At 40.7% G+C, this 12,811-nt stretch overlaps 1 protein-coding gene and 1 pseudogene across 2 annotated transcripts; both read left to right on the top strand.

Moving 5' to 3' along the window:
• LOC149826890 (COP9 signalosome complex subunit 2-like) lies at positions 1-10,718 on the top strand (annotated as a pseudogene). Its single transcript, XR_016434634.1, has 10 exons — positions 1-41; positions 7,095-7,335; positions 7,435-7,509; positions 7,590-7,724; positions 8,255-8,442; positions 8,557-8,625; positions 8,726-8,816; positions 8,911-9,045; positions 10,203-10,315; positions 10,407-10,718. The product of XR_016434634.1 is annotated as a COP9 signalosome complex subunit 2-like (transcript).
• On the top strand, positions 10,640-12,529 carry LOC149826889 (putative serine/threonine-protein kinase PBL1). Its single transcript, XM_090018392.1, has 5 exons — positions 10,640-10,741; positions 11,419-11,480; positions 11,595-11,724; positions 11,815-11,938; positions 12,071-12,529. Exons 1-5 carry the CDS (start codon positions 10,640-10,642, stop codon positions 12,367-12,369), a joined length of 717 nt encoding a protein of 238 aa, XP_089874518.1. The 3' UTR covers positions 12,370-12,529.
• Positions 12,530-12,811: the final 282 nt, after the last annotated feature.

The raw sequence follows: 12,811 nt of genomic DNA, 5'->3' as shown, positions 1-12,811 counted from the left end.
ATGCAGAGAAGGGAGGAAGGCGAGCAGAGGAGGGAGATCGGGTACATAAAATATATATAAGATTACAAAGATTGAATAATACATTTTAACAGTCAAGCTTCAGAAATTTCTCATACGTCATTGCGGTATGCGGGATCGGCTCAGGAATGGGCGTTGGTTCCTTTTGGGAATGAATCTGGTCTCGCATAGCCGCTGCCAGGGAACTTAGGGAATCCATCACGAATCCCCACTGATCTGACCATTCGTCAGCAGACCCTTCGTTCGAGTTCCTTGCCATCATTGGAGTAAACAAAGAATACTAAAATTAGAAATTTTAGGAAGCTCGAAACAAGCAAAAACATAAGTACTATTCATATTTAACATGAGTAGTTTATGTAACCCCAGCAATGCTGGTACATAAGCAAAATGTGTCAAGCCACTTAAGTTAACAATGCAATGTGCACCTACTAAGCAAGAGGAAAGTATACTCACAGCGCGATGCAGATGCTCAATGGTCAAGAATTCTTGCTTCCCTTAGCTATGATACCAAGTTGTAACGCTCCAAAATTTCAAACTTGCAAACCTTTCAGAAAAACAGACAAGAGACTAAAAATGAATCTCTTCATCTCAGCGATGGCTTACGAAATCAGCGGAAGACTATACTTTGTTAATTTCAGAAAGGCAAGCTGACAACTTTGGGCGCGTTAGCTAAAAGAACCAAAACGCACAACCCATGCTACTTGCAAACACTTGGAAAAAACCACTTTCATTTAAGAAGTTCTCCGAATAGTACAAAATTCGGATATCCCAAGGAAAAATCCGTTACAAAACCCCAAACAACAGGACACGAGCTAAGAGCAGTGAGAAGGACGTCTTAGAGCCATCTTGTCATTGTGTCATCGCTTGTGGTGTACCTAATCATCACCTGTACCCATAGAATGGGTTAGTTTCGCGAAAAACTAGTAGGTGCACAAGAGAGTCTACAAGGAACTGAATTAAGTAAATTTAATTCAGTTGGTTACACAGTTTAAAGCAGATATGCAGTTAAACAGGTAAGCAATGCATGCAGATAACTAGTGCAAGCGCGTAAGTAGTGCAAGCGAATAAGTAGTGCAAGCGAGTCAGTAGTGCAAGCGAATCAGTAGTGCAAGCGAATCTTACGACCCAACAACCAATGTGAACAGACTTTATGTTCTGATATTACTGACCTGCGGGTACGCGCAGGCAAAACGTAGAAACAACTGAGACTAGTTCGAGCGTCCGTTATTCTATGTATTTTCAATAACCCGAATAGCTAGTTGAGTCCGCTCCAAAGGGGACGACTTTAGCCGAGAGAGGATTCCCCAGAGGCTGAAAAACAGTGCCACGGATGCATCCAACTTCTGCAGAAGTGTTGAGCTAACTATTGTAGCCCCTTTTCCCTAACTCCAATGACTGGGGAAGCCGGATCATTGCCCGTAGGGTGGTTGTTAACAACCTGTCCATTGGAGTTTTTGTACCGCTCTGTCCTCTCCCTTGACAGAACAACCAGAAGCGAATGGGTGCGTTAGGGGTTGCTTAACTAACGACCCATCCTATGCTGTGGTCTTCAAACCACTCGAGCATCTTGCCTGTGAAGGCGAATGTGAGGCCATTTATGTGATTACAACATTGTGCCTTTAGCACTGTTCGAGGTCGCACGACCGTCTCATCTGATTATCGCAGTACTAGACGTGTCGTGCACGATTACAAGTACTCTAGGATGAAGGGGGTATAGCTCATCAATAGAAGCCTTAACAGGAGTGTTTCACAAAGATATAAAGTTTATCTACTTTACTTTATCTTTTGAAACAGCAGTACCTTATGCCAACATTATGCATGTGATTATTTCGAATCACATCCGCTATCGGAGTATCTACATGTCTCGCATGACTCGATACCGGCCTCGATAGACGGGATACGGGTTTCTCAACAGAACACCCGCTAAGAAGTTCGCTCGCTCTCGACTAAACTCACGTCGCAAGAGGGAGAGTGGTAAATGCTCCTTGCATCCTCCACGAGGATGCCTTTAAGGCATACGCAAAGAGCAAGAACCTGCGCGTCATCTGCAATAGCAAGACAATACCAACACATATGCAAAAGCAAGAGCCTAGGCGCAGAGCGCGACGAGAAGGTAAAGGCAGTAAGCAGAAGTGCAATGCTAAATCTCGACGCGATGTGTGACGACAAGTAAAAACTAATAGAAGGTAAAGAGCAAGGATTGCGAAACCGCATCCTTGAGTGAAGTGCATACTCGTATAAATATATATATTTGTATATATATATATATATATTCATTTAATGGTTGTTTTTAGTTTAATTGAACTTAATTCAATTATCCAAATCTTCCATGCAATCTTCCCCTACCTTGGAGGGTTACGAGCTTGCTGACGTCTGCGGACGTACACGATTGACGGCTCGGGTCGCGGAGCGTGAGTGAGATCCGTCGTAGCTGCAAATATGCGATATTAACATGCAAACCCAGACAAAAGCAAAAGCAAGGCAAAGACTCGACTTCTCTGATACATAGGACTGGGGCCAACCGTCCCAATTGACTAAAAAAAAAAGGATGGGGCAGGGCTAAATGATCCTTGCTGCCAAAAGAGGAATGTAGTCAATGCGAGCAGATGACTCACGTTTACTAGGAATTCCTCGTTGGAGACCAATAATTGTAATGATTTGTCCCCATCACGATGTAGCTTCCAAAGATTTCCCGGGCCTGTCGGCCAAGGGTATAGGCTCGCGCACAAAGGGCAGGGGGCCATCGGCCCCTGCTGGCAATAAAAAGAAAAGCAGGGGCCGATGACCCCTGCTGGCTGGCAAAAGGGAAGGCAGGGGCCTATGGCCCCTGCTAGCAAAAAGGTAGGTGCCGATGGCCCCTGCTGGCAAACAAAAAGGTAGGGGCCATAGGCCCCTGCTGACTGGCAAACAGAAAGGCAGGGGCCGATGGCCCCTGCTGGCGCAACTAAAAGGGGCAGGGAGGCGGGGCTCGGCCCCTCCCCTACTGTAACGGAAGCAAGGAGGGGGGCTCAGCCCCTCCCCTGCCGTAACAGAAGAAGGGAGGAGGCTCAACCCCCTCCCCTACCATAACGGAGAGTAGGGAAGGGTGTTTTGCCCCTCCCCTGCTAGAAAGGGGGCACAGGGAGGGGGTTTGACCCCTCCCGTGGCCACACAGAGAGGTGAGGGAGAGAAAGAGAAAAGACTGAGAGGGAAAAGAGGGGAAGAAAGGAAGCGGTGGCGTACCAGGGGGTTTTCGGAGGAAGCTCGCCGGAAAGAAAGGGGAGGTCGCCGATATCGGTGGCGGCGGACTGTCGAGAGTCGTCGGCATCGGTGACGGTGGATGAGCGAGAGAGAGAGAGAGAGAGTCGGGAAGAGATGAGAGGGCGAGAGGCGGTGAGGGGGTTTCGTAACCCTCCTCCCGCCTGCCTCGCTGTCTTAAAAGACAGCGAGAGGCGGTGGTCCGGGTCGGGTCCGGATCCGGCCTGAACCAAACAAATTTTTTTTCCGTTACATTTCCACTCCACTTGGGTTCAAGCATGGAAAACTCATCCCAAATTGAAGAGAGTTCCGCAAAATACTCTCTTATAGACATATCACCTTGAACAAGAGTTAACGCTCTCTTTTGAAGATAATACTTATTGGACAAGTCCCTAGAAGTATACATCTTCTCAAGATACTCCCACACTTGAGAAGCCTTTTTAAACTTTATAATGTTGGCATTAATCCTTGTCTTAACGGAAGAGAAAATCGAAGACAAGATCTTGAAATTCTTCATTTCCCATTCCTCATGTTTCCTACTATATTCCTCAAGAGCATTAGTTCTTTCATCTCCCTCAAGGATTTTGATTTCCCCTTCTTTAACCAAAGTAATTTTAGGCTCTGGTTCCGGAATCGAGCCTTGAATGTAACCCCAAATCCCTTTCCCTTTGATGTGAGCTTCCATATTTCCGGCCTACACGTGATAATTTGAGCCATTTAGCTTGAAACCAAGAGAAAAATGAGAGTTTTTCTCACCCATTAGAGAGGAAAGAAGAAAGAAAAGAATAAGTACCATAATAAGATTTTAAATATTTCTTGTTATAGTAATCTTCTAAAATATTGAATGAAGAAGAGTCTCCACTCCAATCACCAAAAAGTTGAAGGCACGTTTTCTGAGGCACTTGATATTGAGAAGAATCACACCAATTTCTTTCTCCAAACAACCTTGCTCTGATACCATGTGAAAATCTCTACAAAAAGAGATTGTGTGTAACACCACAATACAAGAAATACAAAGAGTGCACAAAGGCACAAAGGAGAACACTCACAAGTGCACGAAGGCACGGATACACATGCACAAAAGCATGAAACAAAATGAACTTCAATTCATAAGTTCCCAAGAGGGGCTTTACAAAAGCATTGTTATTGCATGTGCACTCAAAAAAAAGAATGTGTTTACAAGGGCCACTAAGGCCTATTTATAATGCAAAAAGAAGCCACAGGGTGCAACTCAATATGACTGTTGGAGCTGCACCCAACGGTCACATTTGTGACTGTTGGTGTAGCTCCAACAGCTATACGGAGCTGTCCCTTTCACAACAGTCAAAAAGAAAAAAAGTGTAAAAAGAAAAAGGTGTAAAAGGCAAAAGTAAATAAAAAAGAAAAGTAAAAATGTTAGCCCATTAGGGTGGCTGACACCTATTGAGTAAAAGGACTGAAATACCACTGATGGGTATTTCAGTTTACAGTTAAAAGAGACATAATATTTTAACAAATATGTATGATTCCCAATGTGGAAAATTGTGCATCTTGCTATTCCTTTTATATCGACAGCTCTATATTAAGTTACATACTAGAAATGCTTTGTTTACATTTAATACAAAAGAAGACTAATGAGGGGCATTTAAGACAAAAAAATATATAAAACAACATTGCTGACATGGGTCTTAGATCCTGACCAGATCCGACCCCACGCTAATAATAATAATAATAAGAAGAAGAAGAAGAAGAAGAAGAATAAAAGAAAGAAAGAGGAGAAGGGAAAAAAATAAAGAGGAGGAAAGGAAGAAGAAGACGAAAGAGAAAGAGGAGGAGAAGGAAAAAGAAGATGAAAGAGGAGGAAGAAAGAGAAATATAAGAGTGGGGGTGACAGAGAGAGAGAGAGAGGCGGTGGGGCTGGGTCCTCACTTGGCCCCTCCTTCGTCGTCTTCATCTTCTTATTCTCCTTTTCTTTCGTTGATAGCCTATTTATATACAAATCAAGAGAGTCAAGAGGATCCATATAGCTGTTGGGAAAAGCCCTAACGTCTAGAAATATAGATGTTGGCGATTCCCAACAGCTATATTGACTAAAAAACAAAACTGAATATAATTGTTGGAGATTCCCAACAACTATATTGACTAAAAGACAAAATTGCCCTTTATAAAAGTATAAAGAACAAAATAAAATAAAAAGGTCAGTTCTGCCCAGAGTTGCTAGTCGAGGAAGCAGGAGCGGGAAGCGAGGCACTTCTAAAATTTTAGAAAGCGGGAAGCACGGGACGACTTAGGAGCGAACCAGGAAGCATCTCAGAAGCGACCTAGGAAGCGTCTCGGAAGCGACCTAGAAAACGTCTCGAAAGCGACCTAGGGAGCGAACCGGAAGCGACATAGGATTCGAGTGAGAAGCGAAAGGGAAGCGAATAATAATCGAAAGGGAAGCGAAAATGTAATTATATATTTTTATTTTATCAAAAACTAAGATTTATGTCATCATTGACAAAATAAAACATTTATATACTGCCCCTAAAAGGCAAAGACTATTACATGAACATAATTACCAAAATACCCCTAGAGAGTTTTACCTATTACAAAACACACACACACACACATATATATATATATATGTGTGTGTGTGTGTGTGTGTGTGTACCCGGGTTACCGGAAGCGCCATAGCATATGGGGAAGCGAGAAATGTGGCACTTCCAAAACGTGAGAGAAAGCGCAAAAAAAAATTGGGAAGCACGCTTCCCAATTTAGGGGAAGCTCGCTTTTACCTGTTTTTTAAATTTTTTTGTTTTTTTTTACTTTTTCTCTTTTTTCGCTTCTCCCTCGCTTCCTAGGTTGCTTCCGGTTAGCTTCCTAGGTCACTTTCGAGATGATTCCTGGTTCGCTTCTAAGTCGTCCTGCGCTTGCCGCTTCCTAAAATTTTGAAAATACCTCGCTTCCTGTTTCCGCTTCCCGCTCCCGCCGACTGACAACTTTGGTGTGTATATATATACTAACACACACACACCCACAACATACTTTAACATTTACATTGTGGTGGGACACCTTGTAGTCCTTATTTTCTTTAATGTAAGTTATCGTCCATCTCAAAAAATGAAAGCACAACTTCAAGTGTTCTCTATTTGCTGTAGACCCATTTCTGTCAATGTAATGGTGGGTAACCTCATTTTGCATGTGGTCATTAGGAGAAATTGCATAATTGCCCTTTGTCATGATTCATGATTCTCCTGGCTGAAAAACAACCTTTTCATGTCCAGCTTAATTTGTTTAATTTACTGCGTTGAATGCTTTGCTCTCTCACAATATCTTGTTCTTGCTTTGTTTTGGAGCTTTATTATCTGTGAGGGAACCCTAGAATAGTTCTTCCATTTTGTTAATTACATGTTGCTAAGCTATGAATGGACTTGTTAGCAGTTGCTTGTCCATAATGAACCCAAATAAAAGATTAAAAAAAGGGAAAAGAAGAAGGAAAAAAAAACAGACTGCCTTTTGTCCTTGCCAGTGCTGTTTTTGCATATCCAGTCCAGATATTGTTTTACTTGAATGTTCTGCCTGCATATTTGAGAATGGAAAGAAAAGTAACCCTGCACATGCTCGTTCCATGTGGAGTGACTGGGTGGTTTGCTTTCTGTGACCTCATAGGGACCAGTGTCCTTTTGGAATTGTTGCATACTTGCCTTCCAGATGTCTCTTCCTTGGCTAAGCTGCTCATTAGGATTATGAATCTCTTATGGCTGTTTATCTCATTTTTGCATCCTGGTGTATCATGAAAAAACCCAAACCTTGAGGCCTTGCTATAATGTTTGATATTTTAGCCATCTGTGCACATTTTTTCTTTTGGATGTACCCAGGGGATTTAAAGCTCTTAAACAAACCGTGAAGCTCTATTATCGGCTGGGGAGGTACATGGAGATGATGGATGCATATAAGGTGATGTTGACATACATCAAGTCAGCTGTGACTCGCAATTACAGTGAGAAGTGTATAAACAACATAATGGATTTTGTTTCTGGATCAGCAAGCCAGAATTTTGGCCTTTTGCAAGAGTTCTACCAGACAACTTTGAAGTCCCTTGAAGAGGCAAAGAATGAGGTCAGAATTGAAACTAAACTTTTTGCATATCCTTTGGCTATTTTTGTCATTTGTGGAATTTTATGGGTTATCTATTGACTATTGTCCATTTTCCTGCAGAGACTTTGGTTTAAGACAAATCTTAAGCTTTGCAAGATTTGGTTTGATATGGGTGAGTATGGGCGCATGAATAAGGTAATCACTTTGTTCTTTAAGATTACCTTGCCTGATGTAATGCTTGCCTCTGTTTCAATGATACTCTTGGATATGCATAGATCTTGAAAGAGCTTCATAAATCTTGCCGAAAAGAAGATGGTACTGATGATCAGAAGAAAGGTACACAACTGTTGGAGGTCTATGCTATTGAGATCCAGATGTACACTGAGACAAAAAATAACAAAAAGCTTAAGGTAAAGCTTCTATCTTGCTTGGTTTGTGTTATTAGATTTGCCAATTGAAGTTCTAAATGTGAAACTTGGCCTATGACGCAAGGGTGCCTGGTGTTGACTTGACCAGCACCACTTGGATGGATCTTCCTGAATCCATCAAGTGGCTAACGTGGTCCAGACTCTTAAGCTCCCATCTCTATAGATTTACTTAGCACTGAATGCGAATAATAATTACTGGTTGTGCAAGTTATATGCGTTATCTAGCTCCCATCCAGTTGGCTTAGTTTCATAGATCATAGACCATACAGGTGATCTGGTCAAGACGAAACTATGAATCCAATTATATTGAAACTTGGATTACACCCATCCATGTTGGTCTGGTGATCCTTTCTGTTTCTTCTTGGTAATACTCTATAGCTTATGCTTCACTGCTGCTGCTATAGTCATAATCATTTGGTTGATTTTGATTTTGCTTCAGAATGTTCTGCTATAAATAGTTCTGTATCTAATGCATATATTTATGTCTCAGTGCTGTTGTATGATTTTGGCAGCAACTCTATCAGAAAGCACTTTCAATTAAGTCAGCAATACCCCATCCTCGGATCATGGGAATTATTCATGAATGTGGAGGGAAAATGCATATGGCAGAACGCCAATGGGCTGAGGCTGCAACAGATTTTTTTGAAGCTTTCAGAAATTATGATGAAGCTGGAAATCACCGGCGGATTCAGTGCCTGAAGTATGGTTAAATCTGTGTTAAGACAACAGGATCATTTGACAGCATTCTAGGTTGTTCTTTTTGTGTTTCCCGTTTCTGATTTTGTTTTATTTGATGTTTCTACTATCAATGTAGATATTTGGTCCTGGCAAACATGCTAATGGAGTCTGAAGTGAACCCATTTGATGGACAAGAGGCAAAACCGTAGGATCTCTCTACATTTTCTTATCCAAATTTGAACGTGCATGGTGTGTTTTTTCGAGTTTTTGGTAATTAACTAATTATTTCTTTGTTTATCTGGCTGATACAAAAATGATCCAGAAATCTTGGCGATGACAAATCTGATAGCCGCATACCAATGTAATGATATCTTTGAGTTTGAGAAAATCTTGAAGGTTGAGAAACTTTTTATTTTTTGAAGCTGAATAAGCTCACATCTTCCAATTTGGTTTTTATAACATTTTCATTGGCTGATGAAAATGCTCTCAGAGTAATAGGAGAACCATAATGGACGATCCATTTATCAGGAATTATATTGAAGACCTCCTCAAGAACATCAGAACCCAAGTGTTGCTTAAGCTTATCAAACCATACACAAGGATCCGTATTCCTTTTATATCAAAGGTATTCTTGTCATCTTGCTTTTGGGTTTGACATCTTTCCAAAGTCATTTTATCCTCTATTCTGGATTCTTATTGTTAGCAGGTGGACTGTTTTCTTATTTCTTAGTTAAAATAAGTGATCTGTTTCAGATTAGGTGATATAGAACTAGAAGCCATAGGAGACTTGGAACAAGTTGTCCCAATTGATTCTTCTAGGCAAAAGGGATGCGTGTAGAGAAAATGAGAATTATCACATTATGCTAAATCTAAAGCAGGACAAAAAGAAAAAGGGTGGCAAAAGATTAAGAACCGATAGAATCAAAGAGCAGCTAAGGATCACAAGTGCTTCTTGATGACAGCATTCTTTTCAGACTTTTGTCTTAGCTAGGAGATCTAGTTGCCTTGTGAACTCTGCAACCAATATGGTACTGAACTCCTCTAAGACAGTCTCCTACAGTGTTTTGGTACTTTGATTCTTTCACTCAAGTTCAATTTGTATGGCATAGTCTGGTTGCATGTAGGTAGGTGCCTAGAGATCACCGAGTGTTGGTTTGGATCGTCTAAACTGTAGACACCTTGGTGCTGTAGGGTGTGTAAGGTTATGGGCTGTAGGGCCTAAGCGAACCAAAAGAGAGGACAGCCGCTACTGATATCTTCAAAAGGAATCCTGTAGCAATCTAAAACCTAAATGCTGGAGACAAATCTCATTGATACTAGAAGCAGAAATTGATCCTTGATATCATCATGAAAAACTTAGTTGAGTCAAATGTGAAAGAGATTCCTTTGAATTCACAAACATTAAAGAAAATGCCATCGCGAACCATACACCATGAAATTATGTTCGTTCTGATCTGAAAGGGCCTTAGGAGCAGCAACTGGAACAAATGTTGAGAAAATAAAGAAGGGTAGACAGCTTGCTTGGAAGTTTGGAACAAACATAACCGCACCAGGTGAGTGGCTTATGCTTCATTCTAGGGGGCATTGCACCATGAAACTCAAATACATGCACAGTGTAGAGGGCCAAACATGCCTCTACTATCTTGCCTTTTATCTCTCAATGCCCTAAAGCATGCTAAGCAAGCAGAAAAATATCTGAGAAAATTTTAGAATTTCTTGGTTCTCTTCTGAGAATTTTGGAGTTTTTTTTTTCCTGCAAAATATGACTGTTTTGATATCCAGTAGCTGAACGTGCCAGAGAAAGATGTGGAACAGCTTCTGGTATTGCTAATTTTGGATAATCGTATCAATGGGCATATCGACCAAGTCAATCGTCTGTTAGAACATGGCGACCGGTCAGCTCGAGTGACTTGACTGCCTGTTCTTTTTCTGTTGAATCTTCGATAGCCCCAATATTGATTTTCTCCGTTACTTTCTGTTTGGCAGGTCAAAGGGCATGAAGAAATATTATGCGATCGACAAATGGAATGCTCAGCTGAAGTCCTTGAACCAAAGCATCACTAATAGAGTAGGTTGATAACAGAGGAGTGGCTATTTTTCATGCAATAAGACTGCCAATTTTGATATAGCGGGGTTGGCCTGCATATTCGTTCAGGATGTTTCGACTCTTCATCTGCTTTAGGTTGAGCTGTGAATAACATGTAATTTGATGTGGAGCGATGATCTTTGAAGCGTATAATGTAGAGCTTCATGTGAAAGTGTTATGCTTTTCATTCAAAAGAATGGAGGCTGTTTTGTTAGAGTGGTTCAAGGGCACTATGGTTTCCTCGACCCGGATTTTTGCAGTGTGACGAGTCTGTTGGAGGAGATCGACAAATTTTCTTGATGTGGAGTCCTTGAATTCTTCGCTGAAGCAAGGAAAACTCAGGCGGTTGTTTAAATGAACGAAATGATAGCGTTTTCCGACTTGGATGAGTAATCAAATCATCATGTTTGCCAGATGCGGGACTATGAAGAGATGTGAGGCGTGAAGCCAGTGATTTGGGGTATGTTTGGTTGCATCTCATGTGAATTGGAATCACATGAGATGAAATCAAATGTGATATGATTTCGTATCACATATTCCATCATATGATTTGTATTCACATGAGCGTCACTTCAAATGTGATATCAAAATTTCTTGTTTGCATGAGATTCCAAATCACGTTTGGTTATCTGTGCAAATGAGATTCCAAATCACATTTGAATGCAATGCCTTGGTTTTGGAGCGTGAATCATGAAGTGTTCAGGAAGCTTAAGAGAACGTGAGAAAAAGGTAAAACCTATTCTTTATCTTCTTACTTTGTGCGCAAAATTATCCATCCTACTTGGGTTTTACAACAAAAATGAAAATTCAAAAAAGGAAAAAAGAAACAATTTGGTTTCTGGCATTTGGAAAATAGAAATGCTATTTGTTAGCTAATAAGTTTGATAATAAATTTATCTTTCTGTTTGGGAGCCTCTTTCCTCCGTCATCATCCTTGCTGTGAGCCTAGTTGTCATATGCTTCTGCTTGCACATGTTTGCTTGACTTATGCCAAAACCATGGTTTTCATGTATGTAATTAACTCTATTGCTAATAGTGAAATTTGAAAGTAGTGGACGTTTGCTTTTTGAAACAGGAGAATATTGCAGACTTCCTCTTCCCTGGAGGACAAGGCTGAAAATTGCAGTTGGAGTTGCTCGTGGACTTGCTTTTCTGCATGAACAAAAAGTTCCAATTGCACATCACAATTTAGATTCTTCACATATTCTCCTTGATTCGGTTAGCAACATAAGCCAACTGCAGTTTCTACCATGTGTCAAGAGTCTGGCATTTTCTCCATTACTTTTTTTCTCCTCCTTGAATGTGTAGGATTTCAATGCAAAGATTTCAGATTTTGACAGTGCAAGAGATTGCCCACCTGGTGAGGGCTATGGAGGTTCGCCCATTCTGCATGGGGCAGTTGGTCATCTTGCTCCAGAATATAATGATACAGGTTATTGTGCAACACCCGCTTTTTGTAATCCTAGTTTATTTCCTTTTAGGTTAAATAACTAAAAAAAATGAAAAGAAAGGAAATTTTCAATGATATTGTGGACTAGCCATCTAACCATGATATCTTTTATAGGTGTTTGGAACACACAGAGTGATGTTTACAGCTTTGGTGTTCTGTTGATGGAATTGTTATTAGGGTGCAGAGCTATGATGTATAATCGAGAAGAATCAAAGCAACATATAGTCAGTTGGGCAAGATCACACTTCTCTGATAGAGAAGAGTTCCTAAAAATAGTGGACAAGTGGTTGGAGGGAAATTTCCCAGAGGAGGAAGCACTTAAGTTTGCTAACCTGGCATTTCAGTGTGTGGAAGATGATAAAGAAAAAAGACCTGAAATGGAGTATGTTCTCAGAGCCTTGGAGGCTATCTGAATGTCAGATGCGAGCTATGACAGCCTATCTAATAGGCATCCCGAAAGCTTGATTTAGGCATTTGCTCCCCTTCCTCCAGTATCTTCAAACAAACCGTGCATATTTTGGTTCAAATTGTACAAAACAATATCATACAAGTGAAAAGCGAATTAATCTCTCTCTCTCTCTCTCTCTCTCTCTCTCTCTATATATATATATATATATATATATATATATATATATATATATATATATATATATATATATATATATATATATATATGCAGCAAGCATTCCTCTATTTCTCATGCACCATTATATAGTTGTCTAAAACTAAAATACCGCACCTACTTTACATTGCTCCTGCTTGTTTAGCAAATTCTGAGGTGGTCTACCACTAGCCTCAGGCTTAACTGCATGAGTTGGGCTCGGACGTTTCACATGGGTTATTCTGCTCTATACT

The sequence above is a fragment of the Nuphar pumila genome, chromosome 10, assembly GCF_984573655.1.
Source record: "Nuphar pumila chromosome 10, dmNupPumi1.hap1.1, whole genome shotgun sequence".
NCBI lineage: Eukaryota > Viridiplantae > Streptophyta > Magnoliopsida > Nymphaeales > Nymphaeaceae > Nuphar > Nuphar pumila.
This window is presented reverse-complemented; position numbering and strand designations above follow the sequence as displayed.